Here is a 27,188-nt window from a genome sequence, read left to right as displayed (position 1 = left end):
CTCCACACGGGGGAGGGGGAAACAATCTGGTTTTGTAACACTATTCACTTTACGAAAATCAGAACAAAATCTGGGCGTGTTATCTGATTTAGGAACAAGCAAGCAAGGTGAAGCCCAGGGGGAGCAAGATGGCTCCGCTATGTCATTCTCCAACATATACTTCACCTCGGCATCAAGAAACTTGCGCTTCTCTGGATGAACACGGTAAAACTTCTGCTTAATGGGCTTAGAATCTCCCACATCAATGTCATGTTCGATCAAATGTGTGCGTGTAGGTGTATCACTGAACAAACATGCATAACTCTTTATCAGACTGACCAACTGTGCGCGTTTAGAAACCTCTAAATGACCAAACAAACCATCTAAATTCTGCAAAGTCTCAGAATTCCTGAGCCGACCATAGAGTACAGCATCATCAGGGCCTGGGACGCCGTCCCCTCCCTGCTCTGCCACCACAGGGGATGAAGAAGCAGACACACAGGCAGGATGGACATCCGACGGCTGCACCACCTCACTGGCCTCCTGCACACGAACACAGTAGGGTTTCAACAAATTCACATGACACAGTTGAGTAGAAGACCTACGATCTGGAGTAGCAACCAAGTAATTCAGGTCAGACAACTTCTTTACCACAGAGTAAGGACCAAAAAACTTAGCTTGAAAAGGGGAAGTTACAATGGGCAACAGAGCCAAGACCTGATCCCCTGGGAGAAAAACACGGTTCTCAACCCCACGGTCATAATGTTTTTTCATTTTGCTCTGCGCACCCTCCAATCTACTCTTAGCTACTTCCTGAGCCCTGTACAACCTGTAGCGAAAACCATACACATACTCCAGAAGATTCTGAGGAGGCTCCTCCTCCTTCCAATTGTCACGCAAGAGGGCCAAAGGGCCCCGAACAGTATGACCAAACACAAGGTCGTTGGGACTAAACCCTATGCTCTCTTGAACGACTTCCCTAGCGGCCAACAACAGCCATGGTAAACCCTCTTCCCAATCACTTGACATTTCAACACAATACGCACGCAACATTGATTTCAGAGTCTGGTGAAATCTCTCCAGAACGCCTTGACTTTGCGCGTGGTAGGCAGAGGCCTGATTATGCTTGATCCGCAACAATTTCAGGACCTGGGAAAACAGATGAGAAGAAAAATTAGACCCCTGGTCGGACTGAATGACTCTGGGAACACCAAAAACTGACATAAACTGCGACAACGCACGCACCACAGACCTGGCCGTGATCGTGCGCAGCGGGTAAGCCGCTGGATACCTTGTGCTCTGGCACATCACTGTGAGTAAATAACAAACTCCTGACCTCGAAGGTGGCAAGGGCCCCACACAATCAATGACAAGGTGCTCAAATGGCTGACTCAAAGCACGTACTGGGACCAAAGGAACAGGCTTGAGGGTCTGATTAGGCTTACTGGTGACCTGACACACATGACATGATTTTATATAGGCCGACACATCCCTCTTCAACCGGGGCCAGAAGAAATACCTCAGGATGCGGTCATATGTCTTCCTGACGCCCAAGTGACCACTCTCGTCATGGGAAATCTGCAACACCAAGCTGCGAAACTTAGAGGGAACAACAACTTGCAATACAGGATCCCCAACAAAGGTTTCCCACTGCGGCACCCATTTTCTCATCAACACCCCATTAGCAACAAAATAGCACTGTGCATGATTTTCCACCTCACCAACAGGGCAAACCAACTCCAGCAACGCCTTGAGGGAGGGATCCGTCTGCTGCTGCTCCACCAACTCACTGCAAGAGACAGACCAAGGGACATCAGGACATGTTACATCATTCTGTAGTGAACCGTCAGCCTCTGCTGCGGAACTCTCATCATCTTGCGCGCGCGCCATGGCACGCGTCACAGCGCATGCAGTAAATACATCAGGGAACTCCCTCTCGTTCTTATCAGGGTCACTGCTCACGAGGGGCACCGGAACCACAATAGGAGGGGGCACATCAGCCCACACTCTACTACCGCATATATCATTACCCAAAATCACCTCGATTCCATCTAGAGGCAACGCCGGCCGCACACCAACCACCACTTCACCCTGAAACAGATCACAAGACAACATCATTTTGTGCTGAGGCACACGCAAAACTTTCAATCCCATCCCAAGCACAGGGATAAACGACCCAGTGTAGGTCGCATCTGAAAACGGTAAGACTGATGTCAAAATGAAAGAATCAAAAGCGGCAGTATCTCGCAATATCTTCACGCGCACACACTCGTCCCCACCTACCAGAGAAACAACACCTTCACTGATAAAAGGCTCAAAAGACTTGAGCCCCACACCGGCCACCTGAGGCCCCGCCTCACCATCTGCCGGTAACCCCTCCAAGACCGGCGCAACAAGCATTGCCGGCTTGGGGGAAAAACTGGACTCCGTATGTTTAGGCCTGGACTTTAACGCATAACAATCACGCCTCCAATGGCCCCGCTTGTGACAGAAACTACACACTTTATCAGACTCACGTGCACCACGATCGTCCCTCTGCTGCTCGGCTGGTCTTACATGTCGGCCAGACCACGAACTGCCGCCGGACGAAGTGTCCCTGAACCCGCCACCGCGAGCCACAGGAGCACCCCCCCCGTGCGTCAGCACATAGTCATCGGCCAAGGCAGCGGCCTCGGCTGCCGTCTTAACCTTGCGCTCACTGATGTAAGTCGCAATGCGCTCCGACACCGAGCTCTTAAACTGCTCCAAAATAGCCAGCTCTCGCAGATCATCAAACGATTCAACTTCCGCAGCAACACACCAGCGATCAAAATGAGTGGACAAGTCACGTACAAATTCCATGTGTGACTTCTCACCTCTCCTCCACGTCCTAAACCGCTGGCGGTACGCCTCAGGAACCAGCTCAAACGCCTTCAGAATAGCTGACTTTACCAGTGCGTAGCTCCCACACTCAATGCTACTCAAGGACGAATACGCCTCCTGGGCCCTGCCGGTTATCACACACTGCAACAACAACGTGCGCGTGGCCTCAGACCACCCCCGTGCATCCCCCAGACGCTCAAACATGAGAAAAAACGTCTCCGGATCACGTTCATTAAATTTAGGCACAAGTTTCAAATCACTCAAATCATTACCTGTACCAGTCCTTACCGGACTCCCCCCAAACACAGAGGATCCACCAGGTAACACATCAGCCGCGGCTGCTCTTCCCTCACGAACCAACTGCAGCTGCTGCCTCTGCAGCTCCAGCTTCGCAAACTCAGTCTCCTGCTTCATCTTCTCCACAGACAATTCCCTGTCTGCTTTCTCTGCCTCTAACTTCAGACGCAGCTCCAGCAACTCCTTCTGCTGCTCGAAAGACAACGCAGGACCAACACCAGGACCAGCCACAAGCGGAAACGAGTCCTCACACACAGAAGCACTGGCTTCCTTCCCTGCGTCCAAAATCCCCATTTTACACAACTCCACCTTTAAATTGGCCCGAACGCCCTCTTTTACGCGTCTGTCCCCAACATCGACCTTGTAAAAGTCAGCCAATTTAACCAACTGCTCCCTTGAGCACTCGTCCAGCAACTGCTCAGACGGCCTCGCTACAAACGCCTTCACCAACTCATCCATCGAGAGGGAAAAAAAACACACGGAGAAAAAATTAAGTGTCGGACTCACCTGTGCGCTTCACGGCCTTCAGCCTCAAGTCGGAGTTCCTCCGCTAGCTATCTGCCTAACCAGACTCTTACTACCTAACTCCCCCCTAGTCTTCATGGGGCGTAGCGGCGGGTATTTATGCACCTAGCGCCCGCTGGCACGCAAGCAGCACCCAGTAAACTGGCCACCGCCCCGTAACCACGAGCAGTGCTCCCGAGCAAATTAAGGGAAAAGGGAAAGGGAAGCTCTCAACCACCGTACCCCAACACTAACAACCCCCCACGACGAATCCCAAAGGGGAGACGCCGCTATACCTACCAGGAAAAACTCCGACAAAACAATGCACACACACCTTATCCAACACTCACCTTTCTCCGCTTCCACCATGACCCATCTCGCACGCATGAATGAATGAATCAGCTGTCGAACAAACACACCTGCTCCCGACGCACACACCGCATGCGCGGCAACACAACCAACACCATATATGGACAAATACGTCACGCCTCACCTAGGGAATCCCCCTCAGGGAACAGGGAACCCCTATCTGACGTCACTCAAGAACTACTAACCATATCGCACCAACGCCACGCGCCGCCAATTACCCACACAGCAGTATCCAACTGCTGCGCTCACACAGACGTCCCTGGCGAAATACATACCCACCAGGCAACCAATCCACTAGACGCCCAGCAGGTTCAAAAGGACGGACGAGCTCCCAACTTGTTACGCCCGGCTCTGAGGCCGCAACAACACAAAGGGCAAGGCAGCGCGATGGATCAAAATACAATGTAATTTATTGAGTTGACAACAAAGGAAATGTGCGATGGGGTGTGGGAGTGAGCGTCAGTGGTGTGTGCAGGTGTTTGAGTGGTATGCAGTATGTGTGGTGCATGTTGTCAGGTGCAGAACATAACAAAAGAGGTGCAGCAGGTTGAAGGTCTCGGGATGAGTTAGAGAGTGAGGCAGCCCACGGCAGGGGTTTATATCAGCCAGCCAATCAGGGAACCATGCACAGACGCTTCCAGCCGGCCCGCAATCAGCAGCCTGTAAACACACCCACACAGCAGACACACCCACGCAAACACACACAGACAGGACACCGCCATAGGCTGGGGCCGTAACAAGCAGGTATGTGACACATTGCACACTTTACTTTCCCATCACTTCTGTGACCGCTTGATCCACATCACAAATGAAAAACAGATGTATTTTTATGTATTTCTGCAAAGTGCAGCTAAAAGTTGCCAAGTTCACTCAGTTGTTCGTATTTAACTGCATCTAATTTGCTCTGTTTTCAGACAGGAGCAACTGCTGGAAGTGATTGCAATATAGGATCAAGGTTTGTGAATTGTAGTGAATTCAACAAGTTGGTGAAGGACATGGAAGAGAAAATGAGAGGTGTAAAAAAGAGTGCAACAACAAGTGTTCATCTTCAGCTGCAAATGCTGTTACTGTAAGTTCCAGCCTCACCTGCCAACCTGCATTGCTCTCTTGTTCTGTGCTTTGTTCAAGTCACTCTCCTTTTAAGCAAGAACTGTTTTCTGATGTCGCCGGTGGTTTTGCTATCCTTAGGGGTGGGCGATATGGCAGAAATGGCAGGGTTGACCCAGGCAGAATAAACGGCCAACATGTTAACTTCCAGATGCAGATGGGTTAGACACACACCTATGATTTTGTGTGTAATATTTTTGATTTGTGGTAACAGATGTGTACCATTTTGTTGTGTATTCCTCAAAAAGCTTCTTCACTTACTGTAAAGGGACTGAGTCTGGGTTTGGTTGGTTTCATATCACTGTTATGGACATTTTCTGGACTCACTTCACTTCCTTTTTCATTTTGTTCACCTTGTTTCATGACCACTTCCTGACAAGTTTCCTGCCAGAATTTCAGCCACACCTGTTGCCAGATTGTCAAGGTTCCCTGGTTCCACGCCTGCTTTGCCCTGTTGATTACTGTTGCATGTGGTTTTGGATTGTTGTGGTCTTTGGTCTGATCTCTGCACTTCAGTCTCTTAGCCTGGTCGTTGCCTCGTGGTCACCGCGGTAACGCAGCGAGGAGGAATGGAGCGTTACGCCTGGTTCACACTGGACGCGAAAGCGCCGTGACGCGGAGCGGCCGCGGAAATCGCGCGCGAGCCGCGTCCCTCCAGTTCACACCAGACGCTGTTTTCTCCGCGGCGGTCGCGAGCGCCTCTGCTCCTCAGCTGTTGTTTACTCACATTCAGAGCTGTGTTTTTTTTACATCATGGATAAGTAAATAACCTCATATAATTATAACACCGTGTGCTGTGGGTCAAACAACTCCCTGTACTTCACTTCCGAGATGAATTTCACGTCGTCCTTCACTTGACAACAACTCGTCTCTGCCTCTCTCTCTCTCTCTTTCCCTGTTTGTTTGTGTGTTTTGACCCCCCCTCCTCCTCCCTGCAGCCAGCCCACTCCGTGTCTCCCTATCCTGTGTGTGTGTGTGTGTGTTTTCATCTCTCTCGCTCTCTGTTGAGAGTCTGACAAATATAAATACGGTCGCATTTGTCAATCGCTGTATTTTATTTTGAAAAGTGCTTTATTTTGAAAATTGACCGGATTCTCTCGTTGTTTCATGTGTGACTTCCTGCCAAGATTGACGCGATTGCTCGCGGCTCGCGCACAAAATAGAACAGACGCCGAAACGATAACTGCACGGCGCGAGCAATCGCGGCGCTTCGCGGCGCGTCGCGTCTGGTCTGAACTACAGAACCTGTTAACTTGGCCGCCGAAGGGACGCGGTCTCCGTTCCGCGGCTATTCGCGGCGCTTCGGCGTCCGGTGTGAACCCGGCGTTACACTGATGCTGCATTCACCTGCAGTCGGGCAGACGGCCGTCGCTAACAAACCAGACGTCATTTTAGTCACAGAAGTCCAGAGAAAGACGGTAAAACGTGGGTCAGGAAAACAATACGACATCGCCATGACAACATATTGTCACGTGTATTGTTTTGCCTCGTGCTGACGGACCACTTGTTTACATAGAGGCTTGTTTATGCCGTTACGTGCAGCGGCTGTCGTCCGTCTGCCATCTAACAGATTTCACGTGAATGCAGCATGAAAAATACGATTGAGTTGCTTGCAATCTACAACCGCAACGCTAGATGGGAGGAATTCCTACACAATGTACCTTTAACATTTGTATGTGACATGTGCTTTTAATTCTGATGTGTCCTTGAGTGCTTTTAATGTACTGTATATTTCTGACCGTTTAATATGACAATTTTGCTGCCAATTCATAGTGTAGCATGACATGGATCTAGAAGTGAGCCTGCATTCAGCTGCCAGGCTTTTGAATGTGACGAGACCATCAGCTACCTCAGGTTTCAGAAAACTGACATTTTTTCATTTCCAGGAAACCTCTGTGTTTGCAGTGACCGCCATAGACCCAGATACAGGAATCAATGATAAGATCATCTATAGCATTGAAGGTCAGCCTCAATCTTTTTGGTTGATTTGTTTGTTGTTTATTTATAGTCAGTGAGCAAGTCAGAAATGTTTCTGTGTTTTCCCTCGTTGTTCAACAGCTTCAACAGAAGACGGCCTGTTCACAATCAATCCAGACAGTGGTGTCATAAGTGTGGTGTCACCAATTGACAGAGAAGATGTTGGTGATACTGTTACTCTGACTGTAACGGTAAAGTTGTTCTTTCCTCTATTTCTAACAAATGTTGTGAATAAGTTGTGGTAGTATAGTACAGTTTTTTTTAATTAGAAAAGATCAATGCCAGTCATCAATGCCTTCCTGTAAGCTGCCGTCATTAACCTCCTCCCACTTGGAACCAGCACCTGCCCTGCCCTAAATGTGTTGCACCTGTGTCTCATGATCCTCCCCTTGTCCTTGATCAGCTGTGAGTTTGTCTTCATCCTTCGTGTCAAGCGTTCCAGCCTTTTGTTTGTTTCGATCCTGCCTGATTACTCTTTTGCCCTGTCTGCTTCTCGGACACCTTTGCCTGGATTTTGTGGACTCCTGGACTGTAATAAAGGTCCTTTTCTTACATCCTGTGTGAGTTGTGCTCTTGAGTCCTCTTTCTGTGAGCCTACTCTGATTATTTGACTGATTTTTATGTTCTCCTCTGTCAGTTCTCCACTGTTGCCACCATGAGGAACCTGGTCTTGTTTGCACTGGCCCTTCAGCTAGTGCTCACAGAGGTTAATGAGGAAGTAAGTTCCTTCCATATAGTTACTGTTTAAACAACTACAACAACCTGTTAACCATCAGTTTATAATAACCTAGTTATTAGTCAGCACATTGTGATTTAATAATCAATTAATTAAAATACTTCAATTCTGCTTTTCTGCAATTATTGTGTAGTTGTAGAATTTATCTCTGCTTTTTCCACAGTACAAGTTTGGAGATGTAATCTCGTTTGAAAGGAAGCTCACCACAGGGCTCACCTACAAGCACTATGCTATTTATGTGGGTGATGTGGAGTTTCCTGGCAAACAGGAAGGACAGGATATTTTTCATCGCACAGGTACACGTATCACATACTTGCAGACGGCATTGTTAAATAGATAGCTCAGCATTTAGGCCCCGTCCACACGAATCCTTTTTTCGAATCCGGATAAATACTTTGTCGGATTGGCCTCGCGTCCACACGGATCCGGCATTTTCGGGGGTGAAAACGGTATTTTTTGAAAACGGGTCCCAGAGTGGGAAAATCATGCCGCCCAAGCATTTTTGTCTGGACGGCCAAAATGGGTTTTTTCTGAAACGATGATGTCATGCCCCCCGCCGCTCTACCTGTAACCTGAGACACACACACACCGCTGCAGCTGCTGCACACTGACAGTCTATAGGGCCTTTCACACCGAACGCAGCAGGCGGCGGAAGGCGGCAGCAAACCCATTCATTGTGTACGTGCTACCGCGGCGCACCGGCGAGCGGCACGCGAGGTGGGCGCATGCCGCGGCGGCGCGCTGCGCCCGAATTAAAAAATGTTTAATCTGGGCGCAGCGCGCTGTGACGACATCTCGGCGCGTCCAATAGGAGAGGATGTAGTGGAGTCTGAAAAAAAATCAGCCGCTTGCAGAGAGAAAACAAACGACCAGACGTTCAGTTAAAGTGACGGGATGCATGAAGTGAGTTGTCATCCTCCTGAGGATCAGACCAACTCTCTCTAACAGGCTGTTAAACTGCTCCCTGCTCAGCCTGACGCTAAAGTTCACCTGGAAGCGGTCGTTTTGTAGCTCCTGGCGAACATATCTTTGCATATACCCCCCCAAATCCTGTCTTGTTTGTTCGGTTGCTCAGCAACTCGCGCCATATGTGTACGCGCTGCCGCCCTGCTCTGCGCCTGTCTGCGCTGTACCTCGCGGTGGGCACAGCGCATACTGCGTTCGGTGTGAAAGGCCCTTATGCACGTAACAACAACAATGGCCGACTAACGTCGCGTCGCTCAGACGCTGCGGCTGAATCGCGTCTGTGAGGTTTCTGTGACAGCAGCGGGGACACCTCACTGCCGGTGAGTGCTTTAGGACGGGGGCGGGGGCCCGTTACTGAGAATGTGAAGTGGCACGTTACTACAGTTTGGTTGAATGAAAAGCAAGGTGTCAGGTTTCGGCCACACATCAACTGCCTCACAGGACAGGACATGACGGCGAGCTAAGGTAACGTTAGCTAACGCAGCATTCGAAACCGAAGCTGTGTGCCAGTTCAGATTGGAGTTCACGGCAGCACCCTCTACCCGTGATTCGTGCTTTCACGTCGGAGTCTTCAAACCAGAAACGTTTGTAACAGCACCGGGAAAAGTCGCTAGATTTGTCGCTAGTCGCTTTTGACAAAAAAAAGTCACCATGAGGGTTTGGAAAGTCGCCAGATATAGCGAGAAAGTCGGCAACACTGCTCAGAGCTCTGGTACAGTGGTCCCCAACCACTGGGCCGCGGACTGGTACTGGTCCTGGTCCGTGGATCATTTGGTACCGGGCCGCAGAAAGAGGTTTAAAAAAATCTAAAATCGTTTTGTTTCGTCTATTTCACACCTCCGGTCGTTTTATTTTGAAAATGTTGCCAGTTCCGTTTGCGCATCGTCCCAGCGCTGCGCAATTGACAGGCAGACACAAACATAAAAGAGTGAAAAACACATGTCGCCGGGCCGGGAAAAACTCAATAATGAGATGACAGAAGACCCGACACCTGCCAACAAGAAGAAAGCTGTTCTAAAAGAAAAACGACCAGTCCTGTTTAAATTACGGGTTCATTGCAACAGGTGATTCACATGCTCCAAGCTCCACAGTGTGTAATAGCCTACATGTGCGGGACCGGCCGGCTCTCTGCCGCTTCATCACTTAACAGAAAACTTGCTCTCTCCCTGCGTTCTGGATTTAAGCAGAATATCCCGAGATCGCCACAAAAGCAATGAAAACCTGCTTCCATTACAAACATTTTCCACCGGCGGGGATAAAAAGGTTGGGGACCGCTGCTCCGGTACATCCGCTCTCATTCTTCTTCTTCATCTCGGGGCTGGCGGTTGGCAACCAACCTGAAGGTGCCTTACCACCACCTGCTGGACTGGAGGTCTCACACTCCAGTCCAGCAGAGGACAAAATGGGCCGCAATTAACAGCGATTTAAAAAATTGAACGCGTTATTTTTTTTTAATTAATCGCATCGCGATTAACACATCAATTATGACAGCCCTAATAATTATACTTATTAATTATAATGATTATCTCATAGCGTGGTGAATGTGCAGGTCCCAACTTGTCCACCAGAGCGTTTTGGAGTTATTGGATTGTGTATTTGATGAGTTTGATTAGCGTCTCTGCCCCTCGGATCTTAAAACAACATGCACCGATAATTAAAGGTGATGAACCTACTGCTATGACTATAGGGATTATGGTGAGAGGACGATCTGACTAAATGTTGAACTATCCCTTAGTCATTGATTAACCTGCTCACAGTTGACTGATAATCTGAAGTCTGATGATGTTGATGTCTTTCATGAACATGTCATATTCCTGTTACTTTTTGCTTATTACTTTCTCAATGAGTTTATTTACCCTAGATTAAGGTCCAAAAAAAAAAAAGGCCACTGGAGACTGTGGGTTTGGTGTCCTTGCAAAGGAGAAAGGTGTAAGAAGCAAAGAAAATTTCTTGGATCAATATTACAAAGGAAACTTGGGCACATCAGAACATCATGATCAGATAAAAGAACGCATCTACTATTGGAATGACACAAGAAACTGTGGAATATATAAACTCATAACAAATAACTGCGAACACCTTGCTACTCACGTGCGCTATGGACATAAAGTTTCAATGCAGGTATGTGATACATTCAACACTGTGACTGACTGGTCCACATCAAAAATAAATAAAACAGAAATCTTCAAAGTAAACATTTAATTCATGCCAGTATAAAAGAAAAACAAAATTAAAATTATGCAAAACTGATCTTTTATAAGTATTTCTGCAAAATGAAGATAAATATTATCAAGTTAATCCATATTTAACTGCATCTAATTTGCTTTGTTTTCAGGGAGGAACAACTGCTGGTTTGATTCTTAATCTTGACAACCTGTGGAAGAACATGGAAGAGAATGAGAAATCTTCATCTTCTGTTCAAATTCACTGCTTTCAGTGGGTCGGTACGCACCAGTACGGAGTACTGAAACTACTAGATTTTTGCCCCCAGCATACCAGGACTTTTGATGGCGCACCGGGGGGTACCGGGAGTCTGGACGTATTCTGTGTTCCTGTTCTCTTTCTCGCTGACCGTCAACAATTTGTGATAGGTCAAGGTCAAGGTCAAGGTTTTTTATTTGTGTCCCCGTAGGGCAATTTTTGTTGCAACAAGTAAGAAAGAACACAGATACAGACACACAATTAAAAAAAAGGGAGGGGTAAAATACAGTGTGCTGAAACAACAACAGTGGCACGACTAAAAGAGCCCAATAAATAAATAAATGACCGAAAAAGTGCATCAATGCGTATCCTCCATATCTACATCATCATTATCAACATCACGAGAAACAAGAAACAAGAAACAGAGCCACAGAATATCAGTCAAACAATCAGGTACGACTCCTACCCTGTACAGAGTTCAAAAGGGAGATGGCTGTAGGGATCAAGGAGTGCTTGTACCTGTTACTTTTTATACAAGGAAGTCTGAATCGGGAGCCAGAAGGCAAAAGCTGAAATTCAGAGTGCAAGGGATGGGAGCTGTCAGAAAGAATGGCATTAGCCTTCCTAATTATCTGCCTGTTGTACAGATCTGTTAGTGTACACTGTTGGACTCCCAAAATCTTGCTGCTTGTTTTTATCACTCTGCTTAGTGCATTTTTTGACTTGATGTTAAGGTTACCAAACCAGCAGAGGAGAGAAAAGGTCAGCACAGATTCAACATATGATTTGTAAAATAAAATCATCAGGGACTTATCAATCTGAAACTTGGAAAGTTTCCTCAAACAAGACAATCGTTGCTGGCCTTTCTTTTGCAGGTTATCTGAGTGACAAGTAAAGTTTAACTTATTATCCAGAATAGTTCCAAGATATTTATAAGTTTCAACGATGTCTACTGTCTGGCCTTTGATGATGGTTTTTTGGTTGATATTATGGGGCTTAAGTCTAAAATCAATGCACATGTCCTTAGTTTTCTGTACATTTAATTGCAGAAAAGCACTATCACACCACTCCACAAATTCATCGACCACCGGACCATGGGAGTATTCACCATCATGAAGGAGGCTGACTATTACAGAATCATCTGCAAATTTTAACATGAATCTGTTGTCATGCCGACTGCGGCAATCATTTGTATACAGAATATAGAGGAGAGGGGAGAGGACGCAGCCTTGGGGAGACCCAGTGGATGATGTCATCTCCCCTGACATGCATCCGTTCACCCTCACCCTCTGTGTTCTCACAGTCAAAAAATCAAGAATCCAGCCTACAATATTAAAATCTAGATTAAAGTTGTTCAGAAGTTTGTCGATTAAAATATGAGGCTGGATCGTGTTAAAAGCAGACGAGAAATCTGCGAATAGCAGCTTGGCATGGTTTTTGTTACCTTCAAGGTGTTTAAAAACCCAGTTTAATAAAGTGGCGGTGGCGTCCTCAACTCCTCGACCGGCCCTGTAGGCAAACTGTAGGGGGTCGAGTAGGTGTTCAGTCTTATTAAGGAGATCTCTCTTTACCAATTTTTCAAGGGACTTCATAACAAGGGAAGTCAGTGCCACGGGTCTAAAATCATTAAAAACTTTGGTGTGGTTGGTTTTAGCCACAGGTATCACCGTGGACTGCTTCCAGCACCTTGGAACTATCTGTTGGTTAAAAGAAAGCTGGAAGATATAATAAAAAATGGGTGCTAATTGTTCTGCACATGAGGAGAGCAGTCGACCACTTATGTTGTCAGGACCCGGGCTTTTTCCAACTTTTGAATATTTAAAAGATTTGGCTACAGAGAGGACATCAAAAGGGAGGTGACCAGAACAGGATAATTTGTTTTTCAAATTTAAAATCTCATTACTAAAATCAAAGCAATCAAACCTTAGATAAAACTTATTAAACTCATTTGCTAAATGTTCATCAGAATTAAAACCAGCAAGAGCCACCTTTTTGTTGCTCTTGGTCTCAGAACCAACAATGGTTTTTAAACCGTTCCAAACTGGGCCCAACCTATTGTTGGCAAGTTCTCTTTCCAGTTTCTCCTTGTAATTCAATTTAGCCTTTTTTATTTCATTCTTAATCTCCCTTTTAAGCAAGTTCAGTTCTGTAAGATTTCCTTCACGGAATGCCTTTCTTTTCTTATTTAGCAGTTTTTTCAAAGGTTTGGATACCCAGGGTTTGCTATTGGGAAATATTTTAACTGACTTTTTTGGAATCACACAGTCTTCACAAAAAGTCACATAGCTGCTAACAACGTCAGTCAGCTCATCAATGTCGCTGCATGATTCCTTAAACATGTCCCAGTCAGTTATGTCAAAGCAACCCTGCAAGCTCAGTTTGGAATCATCGGTCCAGTTGAGAGTCTGTTTGGTGATGATTCTGCCTCTCCTGAGGACAGAGCGATAAGCTGGCACGAGCTGCACACAGTTGTGATCAGCCCCGCCCAGTGGAGGAAGAGGGAGGGACTTAAATGCTCCTTTGACAGAACCATAACACAGGTCAAGAATCTTGTTATGCCTGGTAGGGCAGGTGACGTATTGATAAAAGTTTTTGTGAGTTCTCTTTAGTGAACAGTGGTTAAAGTCACCAAGTACAAAGACAGGAGCATCGGGAGATAGAGACTGCAGCTTCTGGGTCACTTTTAGTATAGACTCCGAGGCTTCCTCCTCATTGGCTCTCGGGTGGATATACACCACGGTGACAAATATCTGCGGGAACTCCCGGGGCAGGTAGTGGGGGCGCAGGGACACAGACAACAGTTCAATATGTTTAGTGCACAGTTTTTCTCTAACGAGGACGGTTTTGCACCAGCGCTCATTAACATACAGGCACACACCCCCGCCCTGTGATTTGCCAGTGACACCGGCATCCCGGTCTAGGCGGACCGGCTCGCCAAATCCATCAATAGACATTTCCGCATTGGAGTCTCTATCCGAAAGCCATGTTTCAGTAAACGCCAGCAAACATGCGTTTCTGAATTCATGCTGGAATCGGACATGGGCTTGGAGTTCATCAAGTTTGTTACGGAGAGACCGTGCGTTAGCGAGGATGATTGACGGGAGAGGAATGCGAGAGAGCGACTGTCTCCGCATACGTTGAAGTAAACCACCCCGTCTGCCCCGCTTCCTTGTTTTGTGTGGCGGGGCATTTAAGTCTTTCTGATCACCGACCTTATGACCAGAAAGGGAGTCCAGGCTCGGTAAGATTAGATCCGGGGGAGGAACTGTAGGGGGGCTGCTCCACTGCAGAAGAAACTCTCTGCTGTACTGAGTCCGAGCCGGCTGCTCAGCTGACAGCTGGAGGCCGGAGGAGAGACAAAGCACCAGCCCCAATAGGAGAAAACACGCTGTAAACTCCATTGTGCATTAACAGACACACAATTTCAGTCAAGTTTTAGTCCAGGGCCATATCCACCTTGTTGATCAGGCCGGATCCACTGTATTAAAAGCCAGGATCACCGAAGAAAAACACTTAGGCTAAAACACGCACAGACGCGGACACAGACGTACTTGCTGCCGGTCGCTGCATGAGCATGCGCCCGTGATGCCTCCTTCACCCTGAGTGCCACAGTTCCGTTGCCCTGTTCTCCACTGCTCCTCTGTCTCTCACTGAGGGGCGGGGCTGCCCAGTGCTGTGCGCTCTCTCACATGCACGTACACGCCACAGCCTCGTCATAGTAGACCAGGGGTTCTCAACCTTTTCCAAGCTGCCCCCCCCCCCCAAGCTGGTTCAATGCAGCTGGGCCCCCCCCAACACCCGGTGCCACCCACCGGTGGGTTCTTCGCCAGTGTGCATAAATTGTCGTCATTTCTTGCCTTGTATTTTAACCCTCATGAAGGAACCTTGTTCTAAAAATGTTGTTTCTTTGATATTCAATAAATGATTCTGTTTACCATTGAGGACAATGAAAAATTATCAGTTTTAATTGTTGAAATGACCAGAAGGCTGACCAAGGGCGACCAATGAATTTATGCATACTGTATGCCTGCAAACTCAGAAGTGGTGAAAAAGGTGAGTCACCAAACCCCTGTAGGGGGGTCTGGGGGCATCCCCCCCCCCAGAAAAAAAATTGTGATTTAAACACATAAATGAAGCATTCTGGTGTACTCTGAGAAGAACATGAAGTGAACATTTGTTTCAGATAAAAAGCACATTAACATATCTCATATTTTAAATCTAGGGATCTGGACCAGCCATTCAAGGTAGTGGGGTCGTTTAAGGCTCAGTCATTTCAAATTGGTTTTAAAGTTTGGTTTTCACTTCCGAGTTGAAGTTTAGGGTCTATAGAACAAATTGAGTCTATAGTGTCAAACACACAGATAAAAAGTGGCCTGTAGGGGGCGCCGTAAAATATGTAAACTGCTACAACTTTTGATTAGATTATCCAATTTTAACATATGAGGTATGTATGGATTCAAAATTAAAAGGAGAAACTGGTATGCCAAGCATTTGGTGATAAGATTGAAAATAAATACACTTTTAGCCCAATATATTAAATGGACACAAGCAAAATTGTGCTTTTTTTTGAAGATAAAGTCTGGAAATGTCCTCAAAGTTGCTATGAAACATGATTTTTTAAAGTTATTGTAAATAAAGGCTGTGTAATGACTCAACTGGATTTAAGATTGGTGTTCAGAATATCCCTATAGCATAAAGATAGCCAGGATACCCATACACAAATATGGCTGCATATAGCCCATGACAGTAGAATTTATTTTGGAACAAGCAGATGTTTCGTTTGAATCAACCGTTTTAAGATGACATCATTTCCCTGGGTTGAAACAGGTGGTGAACAAACAAAAGCAGTGAAATGTTGGATTCCTTTAGTGTCAGGATGAAGCTGCAGGTCTGACGCTGTCACCACAAAGTGCAGGTCCAACAGTCTCTACTCCACCGGCCGGATGCCTTTGGCCTCCTCCAGCTTCCTCAGGGTCTCGTCCCACTGGGTGAACTGCTTGGACAGCAGGAACATCTGCCAATCACATGTTTACAGGTCAGTTCAGTGGGCGGAGCTTCTTTCCTCGAGCAGCTCGACTCACAGAGATTTGGTCAGTGACGACATTTACATCTGATTTATGCGTTCAGTTTCTGAGCAGACAAGAGCCACCGAGGTTCACAGCAAACTTTTAACATTGTTGAGAGAACAGCTATGAGTTTGTGTGTTACATTTTGACTAAGAGATGTGTAGTTGTTGTATTCCTCAAAGGGACTGAGTTTGGGTTTGGTTGGTTTCATCACAGATATAGATAACTCAACCTATGCTGTTGTCCAATGACACGGGGTCGTCTTGTGTAGGGCGGTTTGCTCCCTCAGAGCATTTTGCCTATATGGTCCATATAACACCAGAACTTGCTCAGTTTTTGATCAATTTTCAAAAGGTTTGGTTTGTTATGAACGTCAGAAATGCAGTTATGATACTGCATACTTTAAACTATGAATAATTTTATTCAAGTACTTTTCTATGTAAGTAATGCAAGTATGTATTAATTATCATGATAAATAAAACTCAACCTGTCACACAGCTCCATGTTGTCTCTGTGTGGTGTTCAGGGACAGGTCAGGACAGTTCGGAACTGCAGTGAAGTTAGTTTGAAGTTGGATATTTGACAGACATTCGCTCACTAACTCGCTTCTCAATACATTAAAAATCCATATAAAATATAAGATGTGTTCAAATGCAATAAAAACAGGTGCGTGTCATAGAGGAGGCTTAGCTCTATCATCCTGTGTTGATTTTGAGTCAACAGGTCACATGACCTGGGAGTTATTGAGCTATAATGCTAATATTTACAGTATAAGATAAATTAAAAATTCATATAAAATACTACATGTGTTTAAATGCAATAAAAACAGGTGTGTGTCATAGAGGAGGCTCACCTCTGCCATTCTGTGTTGATTTTGAGCCAACAGGTCACATGAATCTTTTATATATTTTATACAGTAAATATGGGCGTTAGAGCTCAATAACTCCCAGGTCATGTGACCTGTTGACTCAAAATCAACACAGCTTTTCGCTCGAGTTCTGACGCGCGACCAAACGCGAGAAAAGGAGCCACGGTAGCCTATAAGATCATGTGTAAGATCAAATTCAGTGTTAAAGGCGCTCAGGCAGGTGATTTTGAAATACGCTAAAAGAAATCCAGAAAGTATTCAGAATACATTACTTTACTTGAGTAATCGAAATGCATTACAGATTACAGATTTTGGGACATGTAATCAGTAATCTGTAGGGGAATACATTTTAAAAGAAACCCCCCAACAGTGATTATAATATATTCTTGTGTTTGTTCGTTGGTGTGTTTTTTTGTTTTTTTTGGGGGGGGGAGGGGCGCCAAGGGATGGTTTCGCCCAGGGCGTAAAACTAGCCGGGACCGCCTCTGCGCGAGATACGCGATTTAACGCTTGTTTTGACTCGAGACCAAACACGATGAAATAGACGAAGACGCGATGGTCCCGTCCCGCAAAAAAAAAAGTCACGTCTACCGCGTCTCGCGCCTAATCGCGTCTTTGCGTCACGGCCTTTTACACCGCGGACGTAACGAATAAACGGTGACGGTGTGAACGAACAACATAGAACAGGACCAGACGTGGCGTTGTTTCCTCTTTTCACCGGCAGCTCCACTCTCCCTTACTTACACTAACTACTGTTATTGTTGAGGCCAGAGAATTGTGGGATTTGTAGTTTTTGACCAATCTCAGCCTAGGTTGTGCTCTTTCTTTTTGTGATTTTCCCGGTTCACACATGTTTTGTTTTTTTTAGGGGCAAATGCGAGTGAAATGCTCGCCCATGGTGGGCATAAGAAAATGTAAGACCTGTCTAAAATTATTTAAGACTTGAACACAATAATTCAACAAATTTAAGACATTTTAAGACCTAAAATTTAGATTTTCACATTTTAGACTTTTTAAGACCCCGCGGATACCCTGTTATTTCATATAAAAGTTTAAGTGCATACATATTTTATGATGCTGTGTATATATTATATAGTTTGCTTCTGTTGCAATTTGTTCAACCCTTTTTCATAAAATGTGATTTGATAAATGCTAAAGAGTATCCTGTCATTTTTGCTATCTCATGATATTAACATCAGAAAATGTGTTTTTGGTTAATGACTAGTGTTGAAGACAAGGAAAGATGGTCATATGTGATTCGCAATTATATCTGATGGTAAGATCAGGATGAGAAAGTGATGTGTTCTCCGCTGTATGTATGGTGAAACCTGAACTGATGAGAAACACAGATGAGTTATGTTAAAACTGTCCCATCAGCCAGTTATGTGTCAGCAGTGCAATGTGTGTATGTTAGTACAGACATAATCATTTAACACTGAATTATCTGTGGCTTTAAGCTTGTGTACAGATACATAACAATCAGATATCACACAATGAAATGGTCCATGAATTCAGCAGTAATATTTATTATATGAACTGTTATCATTCCATATGACACAATACAGGTATAATCAAGTCCTCAGGCCAAGAGGGAAAAACTGCAGAGGATGAGTGTGAACGAGTGAAGTAGAGAGTTGGAGCTGGAATGCATTATTATTAAAATCAATCTACAAGCGTAAAAAAAAAAGAAGCTCCTTTGTCTGAAAATAAATAAAGAGCAGCTTCTCTGAGCCACATGACATGTGATGGGAGCGACTCAGGACTCACATGAGACCGACTGACATACTGTATGTAGACCACCACTGCTTAAGTTCCAGGTTTCAGACCTGGTGGATAAACACATGTGCAGGAACTGTTGTTTTTATATGGATGATATTAAAATCCGATTCACATGACAGTAGAATTTATTTTGGAACAAGCAGATGTTTCGTTTGAATCAACCGTTTTAAGATGACATCATTTCCCTGGGTTGGAACAGGTGGTGAACAAACAAAAAGCAGTGAAATGTTGAATTCCTTTAGTGTCAGGATGAAGCTGCAGGTCTGACGCTGCCACCACAGAGTGCAGGTCCAACAGTCTCTACTCCACCGGCCGGATGCCTTTGGCCTCCTCCAGCTTCCTCAGGGTCTCGTCCCACTGGGTGAACTGCTTGGACAGCAGGAACATCTGCCAATCACATGTTTACAGGTCAGTTCAGTGGGCGGAGCTTCTTTCCTCGAGCAGCTCGACTCACAGAGATTTGGTCAGTGACGACATTTACATCTGATTTATGCATTCAGTTTCAGCGCAGAAAAGAGCTATTGATTATTCAAAAATAAAGAGACTACTTTCACAAATGTTTCTTAAAAAGCATCTCCAACAATACCAACACAAACACAACTCTTTGGTCTTAATGAGACACTGATGAGGTGACCACCATAAAAACCACTGCTGGGATTAAACATTGACATTATTCCACTGAAATTGATTTATAAACTCTTCCTAAGTTAAAATATTCTTGTTGTGTTGTTCAGGAATGAATATGAATAAGTTTTCTTTTCATCATTCATATTCAAGGTTTGAAAAGACGTAATTTTCTGCCAATAAAAGCTCTAAATAACAATATTTTTATTTCAATTTTGGGGGAAATGTTGTTAGTAGTTTCTATATTAACACAATAAATGTTTATTTCACTCAAACACATACCTATAAATAGTAAAAACCAGAGAAACTCATCATCTTGAAGTGGGCTCTTATTTTTTTCTAATTGTTTAAACCCTACAGAGAGAACAACAACAAGTTTGTACCATTTTGTTGTATTCCTCAAAAAGCTTCTTCACTTCCAGAGACTGAGCCTCAGTTTGGTCCTGGAGAAAACACAAAACAGTAAATGTAAAAGAAAGAGAGGAGGATGTGTAGAGGTAAAGAGAGAGGAGGAGAAGAAGATGGCGGTCACCTGCTCTTTGATGTGGATCTGTGACAGCCGCTGCAACTTGGTGGCGTGTTCTGGTACGTCTGTAAACGACAGAAACACATCACACACATCAAGTACGTAACGGTGGTGGTGCGTCCACTTTATTCATCCAGCAGCTACACAACAACACAAAACACCACATGACTGAATACAAACACCAGGAATTACATTGGTTTTCCCGCTAAAGTATACAGTAAGTGCTAAACATGGATGCAGAGAAATGTTGTTAACGGCATCATAGTTACATGAAGACACAAAAACACTTCTACAGAAATTCACCTTTCAGACATTCAGTACGTTTACATGACACTTGAAAAAACCGAATTATTGCCTTAATCCGACTATAACTGGACAACTGAAGTGCATGTAAACACCTTAGTCGGACTGAAATCGGAGTTGAGAACTCCGATTAAGACACCCAGATAATGCGATTGGAATTCGATTTTCTCCGTCATGTATACACCTTAGTCAGAGTATAACTGGACAATACATGTGCGCATGCTCCACAACAGTAGAGACGGCACAAAGTGGAGCAGAGAAGCCAGCCAAAACCGGCAAAGTAAAGAAAAAAACCCAACATCAGCGCCGATTCAATGCATTTCACACAGCGCGACCAGCAAGAGTGTTTTATTAAAAAAAGAAAGAAAGAGAGAGAGAGAGAGAGAGAGAGAGAGAGAGAGAGAGAGAGAGAGAGAGAGAGAGAGAGAGGAAAAAAGGAAGCCCGTATCCTATTCTCCGCGCATCCAGCCCAGACTGGCGCGTCTGGTCGGGAACTGCAGTTGAGAATTTATTATTAAGCTACTAAGTTGTTTATATTCAGTTTTTTACGAGGTGACAGAGAAGTCAACAGGACAGGGGGCGCATTAACCCGCTGAAGCAACGGGTGACGGCGCATGAGGGGGCGGACCCCGTCAGTTATTCGGTTTTCTCAGTTGCATGTATATTGAGACAAGGACAGAAGTCTGACTTGACGCCAAAATCGAATTTTGAGCATAGCTCGATTAAGCTCTGCATGTAAACGTACTGAGTGGGGATCTGAAGCTTTCTCAAGCCCTTTGTGAATAATAAACCTGTCTGTCTGACTTTAGTCGACACCTGAGTGAATCATCTCCTCTCTAAAATCACAGAGCAGATGTTCCTTTGTCTTTGATTCGCTCAGCATCCTGCTGCCAGGTGACACTAACCTCTGATGTAGTTGCTGTCCAACAGCGGCTGCATGCTGCTCACCTGCTCCAGCAGAGCAGCCTGGGAGAGCAGGAAGTCCTCCTCTGTGGGAACAAACACCACATCAAGGACTGAATCAGCTTCAAATGGCTTGATATGTCTTTATTTTTTACAATTATAGGACTAAAAATTAGGTTTCAGGTTCCTCCGGCTTCTTACCGGCGAGGATGAACTCCAGCTTCATAGCGTCAGGCACAGTGATGTGGTCGGTGAACTGGGGGTCCAGGTACTTCAGAAGGTCCTCGACTGCAGAACAGAAACAACGACTGAGATCAAAGTCTCACCAAAACATGGACTCAATTCTGACAGTAGAATAAATCCCTGGGCTGACATGACATTTTGAATTTCACTTTTGCTTTGCAGCCTTAAAGGGATAGTTCAACATTTTGGCAAATTGGCCCATTGCCATAATCCCTATAGTCATAGCAGTAGGTTCGTTACCTTTAATTGTCGGTGTAAGCTACTTTTAGAACGGCGGAGCAGAGCCGCGAGCTGCAGAGGTTGATGGGATTTCTTGGTTTCCCTCATCAAATACACAATCCAACAACTCCAAAACGCTCTGGCGGACAAGTTGTGACCTACACACACACTCTCTAAAACAACTCTGTCTGGTAACGTTGTGTTATTATCTCATAGCGTGGTGAATGTGCAGGTCACAACTTGTCCACCAGAGCGTTGTGGAGTTGTTGGATTGTGTATTTGATGAGGGAAACCAAGAAATCCCATCAGCCTCTGCAGCTCGCGGCTCTGCTCCGCCGTTCTAAAAGTAGCTTACACCGACAATTAAAGGTAACAAACCTACTGCTATGACTATAGCAATTTTTTGGTGTAACTTCATCAATAAATACAATACATAGTTACACTGAGCCGATGATCCAGGTTGTCTGGGCAGAAACAAAACAACATGCAACTCACTTTTCTTGTGCAGGATCTTTACTCGCTCCCTCTTGTTGGCCATGTTGGTGAGGCCTGCCTGAATCCTGGTCAGCGGCTCTGCACACTGCAGGACAGAGGACAATGAGTAGATTTTATAGTAGTGATACAGAAAGGTCATTCATATTTATTTTATACTGTGTAACATGAATTTGCTGTATCAGGGCTTCAGACTGCCCCTAAATCGGGGGCCTTAGCACTCAGAATCTGGACTCTGAGGATCATAAATGTAGAGGAAATGTGAATATTTGCTTTGCAAGTCCATTTACAGTGTGCACCCCTTAAATTTTAAATTAGGGGCCACAATGCTCCTAGTAAAAAAAGGTTAGTCTGGAGCCATGTGTATGCAGGACAACAAGGCAAACATTTCATTCTACAAACTTACACATCTGTAATAATCTCATTATGAGTACAACTGGAATTAAGATGTTTTTTAAGTATGAAACCTTTATTCATTTTGTAGAAACATAAAAACACTACTTAAGAAGGACAATGAGCAGTGTTGGGAACGTTACTTTTAAAAAGTAATTAGTTATAGTTACTAATTACTTCTCCCAAAAAGTAACTGAGTTAGTAACTCCACTACTTCACTATAATAGTAACTAGTTACCAGGGAAAGTAACTATTGCGTTACTTTTTCTTTCTTTTTTTTAAGTTTAAATATGTCGAAGAATTTGGATTTTTTTTCTCTCATTTTTAAATTGTATTTTATTGTTTTCATATATTTCACTGATCGCAATTATGGAATGCGAGTGTGTGTTTTATTGAAAGCGAGGCTGGTGTGCCTATGAAAATAGGTTACAGTGGGTTTTTTAAGTGCTGTGGCTACAAGCAAATCTCATATTGTCTCTGTACAAAGACCTTTTTAAATGTGAAAACAGCGGAGACCTATTCAAGATTTGCGTTTAATAACAGGCGAAACATCGAAATTAATTTATTCATGGCCACATTAAGTGAAATTATTAACTTTACCGATTATCCATCTGATTATCTGTCCTGCTGCGAGCGCACAACAGGGTATCTGCGGATCCTTAAAAAGTCTTAAATTCATGTATCTAAAATTAAGGCCTTAAAAAGTATTAAATTTATTAGAAAATTCTAAGATGGTCTTAAATATATAATACACAGAATCATAAAATATGTATGCACTTAAACTTTTATATGAAATGGTATGCGCGCGGGGTCTTAAAAAGTCTAAAATGTGAAAATCTAAATTTTAGGTCTTAAAATGTCTTAAATTTGTTGAATTATTGTGTTCAAGTCTTAAATAATTTTAGACAGGTCTTACATTTTCTTATGCCCACCATGGGCGAGCATTTCACTCGCATTTGCCCCTAAAAAAAACAAACATGTGTGAACCGGAAAAATCACAAAAAGAAAGAGCACACGATTGGTCAAAAACTACAAATCCCACAATTCTCTGGCCTCAACAATAACAGTAGTTAGTGTAAGTAAGTGAGAGTGGAGCTGTCGGTGAAAAGAGGAAACAACGCCACGTCTGGTCCTGTTCTGTGTTGTTCGTTCACACCGTCACCGTTTATTCGTTACGTCCGCGGTGTAAAAGGCCGTGACGCAAAGACGCGATTAGGCGCGAGACGCGATTAGGCGCGAGACGCGGTAGACGCGACTTTTTTTTTTTGCGACGCAATACACCCGATTCTTTTATGGCGACGGGACCTTCGCGTCTTCGTCCTTTTCATCGTGTTTGGTGGGAAGACCCACAAGGGGCTTCCCACCAAACACGAGGAACGCTTTTTTTTCGCTCGAGTTTATACGCGCGACCAAACGCGAGATACGCGAGAAATGCGATTTATCGCTCGTTTTGACTTTGTGTAAATTCGCGTCTTCACGAGCCCGCCCATTTTCACTACAACAACAACATTTCTGCTCTCACCAACCATGGTTGAGGTCACAACGCTGCTGTAGCTGCTCTGGAAGAGTTCCAGCTGATGAGCTACAGAGACTTTAGAGTCTAAAGGAGCAGTGCGTCGCTGTGTCGGACTGTTTGGATTTAATGAAGAAGCTGCACAGAGTCAGGTGAGCAGAAGCTCAGGACAAACACTTCGCTCCGGGACATAATGTAGCTACACCTCACATGTTCTTGTCTTTTACCTCAGAGAGATTAAAGTAGTGTCTGTTTCCACTTTCCCTCCGATCTCGGCAGCTTCCCTCTGCTAGTCCGTGTGTGTGAGGCTAAACTGCGTGCGTGTGTGGTTTGTGTACAAACTGAACACTGCCTCTGATTGGCTTAGCATGAAACCTTACTCTGCCTCAACCAATCATCATCACTTATGCGGTTGTCTCGTCCCTCCCTCCCTCCTCCCTCCTCCCCTCACCAAAGGAGAGGAGGAAAAAACAACAACAGTTTAGCAGCTTCTGTGTCTGAGATGAGCCAAGTCTGAGGACAACGGCTTCACTGAGTAGTTTGTGTCGGAGCTATTTGTTACTTTTGTATTATTTAATCACTTATTATTTAGTTATTTTTTGTGGTTTAGTTTTGGGGAATACACCTTTAGTTTGTTTATGATATTTAGTATTGATTACGTTTATTTTGGCACTTAACCATGCTTTTACTTTGAAGGTACTGGGTAGCTGGAGCGCACCGGGTGAGTTTACATATAGGGGTTGGCAGTCACAGGTGAGCTAGGCACCTGGGAGGGCAGATGGTTTTTTACCAGGGCAAGAGAGGCGGCAAAGGCCCATTGTTCTTTGTTTGTTTGTTTGCCGATGGAGAATAAACCTAAGAAACTTCATTTTTTGCCTGGACAATGGACTTTGTTTTATCCTGCGTAAATTCACTCCCTAGGTGTCTCAGTGGCCGTTTGATTTGATTTAGTTTCATTATAGTTTTGATAATTTTGAAGTTTTTTGATTATAGACACCAAGGACAAATAGCCACTACATAAAGTAAAAAACCCACCCTAAAGTGAAGATTTGGCGGATGAAATCTCTGACAGCTTGGATATTGGATTGATGATTTGTGAAAGAGGATTGGAAAACGTGCGGGTTTGGAGAGTTACTGGCCGACGGACATCACACGAAACTACTCAACAGCATCGGTGAGCAAAGAATTACGAGGAGGCTGTATTGGAAAACGGCATCACTATTGGAGTGTTTGAATCATCGTTTCTTTGCACTGGATGTTTATTGGGATCTTTGGAAGTTTGGAGGGCCGCGCGCGTGCTGCGCAATTCTACTATCTCCTGGTAAGCCACGCCTACTCTCATTCATAAAAGTCTCTGATGCGGAGCCGTGTGTCACAAACAATATCCCTGTGTGTTATGAGTATTTCAAACAAAAGTGTGGAAATTAAAGGATTGAAAAGGACTTGATGTGGAAAAATGTCTGAGGCTGCAGCCAAAGCAAATGACTCTGTGTCCGTGCTCTCAAAAAGGAGTGTCAAGTTTACCTCAAAGGGTCTAACATTTTATTTAAAGACGTGTCAAGAAAAAAGGTCTTTGAAATGCAAGCATGTAAAAAGGAGCATCGATAAAATGTGTGATTTGATGGTATCCACTGACAATGTGAACTCAGTGCAAGCCGAGCTGAGTAAATGCATTAAATGCTTCGAGGAAGCCAAAGACATGCACGAAGCCATTCTGAATCTGAATTTGCCTGAGGATGAAGTTGAACGGCAAAATATATATTTTCATGCAAAAGGATCTGGGTTTTCGAATTCCATTGAAAAGGTAAAATGTTGGTTATCTGATGCTGGCTATCCATATGTGCAATCAAATGATGCTGAGCCACCTCCTGGTAACTTAAGTGTGGCTTCTGATGACATTAACCCCGAAGACAGTGTTTCAAATGTTTCATGTCAAGAGGAGAAGCGTTCCAGAGCGCACTCTAGGTTATCTAAAGCATCATCAACATCATCTGCAAGAATAAAGACAGAAGCCGACAAAGCGGCACTTATGGAGCGCATGGCTGCATTAGAAAGAAAACACGCATTGGAAGCAAAAGAGGAAAAACTCAGAAAGGAAAAGGAACTGTTCGCTCTGGAAACGGAACTTGCGGCCGCTAATGCAAAACTGAATGTGTTGGAAATCAATTCAAAATGTGGCTCTAAAGGATCGAACGCAATTAATTCATATTTTGACAGGAACTGGACTGGTGCTCAAGGAACACGCCCACTGAATCTCCACGCGGATGATTTTGTTCCACAAACAGATGCTGCAAATAACATTGCTCACATGGAGGCTCAGGTTGTCACTGTCACACCTGTACATGCGGCAATAACACAAACTGACGTCAGACCATCACTAATAACTAACACCCAAGTGAACGTCAGGCCCGGACGAGCAGCAACGACACAAACTGACACTGGCCCAGTAATGAGTCAAACTCACACAACACGAATGGTTCCTAATACTCTGAATCTACCCCGCAATAATAACCCCTGCAATGATATTATGGACATTATGCAAAGGCAGAATGACATCACTGCATTGTTGGTTCAGCAAAATTTAGCATCTGCTTTGCCAGTAAGAAATATCCCTGTGTTTGATGGCGACCCTCTTCAGTTTAAATCCTTTATGAGATCCTTTGAAAACTGTGTAGAAGGAAAAACTAACAATGCCAGTGATTGCCTGTCATTTTTGGAACAGTACACCAGGGGGCAGCCAAGAGACCTTGTCAGGAGCTGTCAGCATCTACCCCCAAGTGTGGGTTATCAGAGGGCCAAATTCCTACTGATGGAGCATTTTGGCAATGAACATAAAATCGCTTCTGCTTACATGGAAAAAATTCTGAACTGGCCCCCCATTAAAACAGAGGATGTACCAGCACTGCAATCTTTTTCCCTGTTTCTTCGAGGTTGCTCCAATTTGACACAGCAGATAATGTACATGAAGGAGTTGGACATGCCCTCCAATCTCAAAATTATTGTGATGAAGCTTCCTTACAAGCTACGGGAGAAGTGGAGGA

General features: G+C 44.6%; 2 protein-coding genes across 2 annotated transcripts in view; both read right to left on the bottom strand.

Annotated features, from left to right (window-relative positions):
• Positions 1–27,188, bottom strand: part of LOC146972645 (induced myeloid leukemia cell differentiation protein Mcl-1 homolog) — a 126,659-nt gene that overhangs the window by 87,875 nt on the left and 11,596 nt on the right. The gene's annotated exons all lie outside the window — the stretch shown is intronic.
• LOC146972646 (dynactin subunit 3-like) lies at positions 19,193–26,491 on the bottom strand. The gene is made up of 7 exons (XM_085802073.1): positions 26,456–26,491; positions 22,245–22,329; positions 21,489–21,575; positions 21,290–21,373; positions 20,088–20,146; positions 19,939–19,998; positions 19,193–19,318 (listed from the first exon to the last, which is right to left on the bottom strand). The coding sequence occupies exons 1-7, from the start codon at positions 26,489–26,491 to the stop codon at positions 19,232–19,234; spliced, it is 498 nt and encodes a 165-aa protein (XP_085658199.1). The 3' UTR covers positions 19,193–19,231.

This window comes from Trachurus japonicus, chromosome 16 (assembly GCF_045865225.1).
Source record: "Trachurus japonicus isolate A0001 chromosome 16, Traja_1.0".
Classification (NCBI taxonomy): domain Eukaryota; kingdom Metazoa; phylum Chordata; class Actinopteri; order Carangiformes; family Carangidae; genus Trachurus; species Trachurus japonicus.
This window is presented reverse-complemented; position numbering and strand designations above follow the sequence as displayed.

Coding starts and splice junctions, on each gene's coding strand:
- LOC146972646 (XM_085802073.1), bottom strand. CDS start 26,491: ATGTACAGGTGTGACAGTGACAACCTGAGCCTCCAT. Junction 21,576..22,244: donor AAAGATCCTGCACAAGAAAA/GTGAGTTGCATG, acceptor TCTGTTCTGCAG/TCGAGGACCTTCTGAAGTAC. Junction 19,319..19,938: donor TTGAGGAATACAACAAAATG/GTACAAACTTGT, acceptor TGTGATTGGCAG/ATGTTCCTGCTGTCCAAGCA.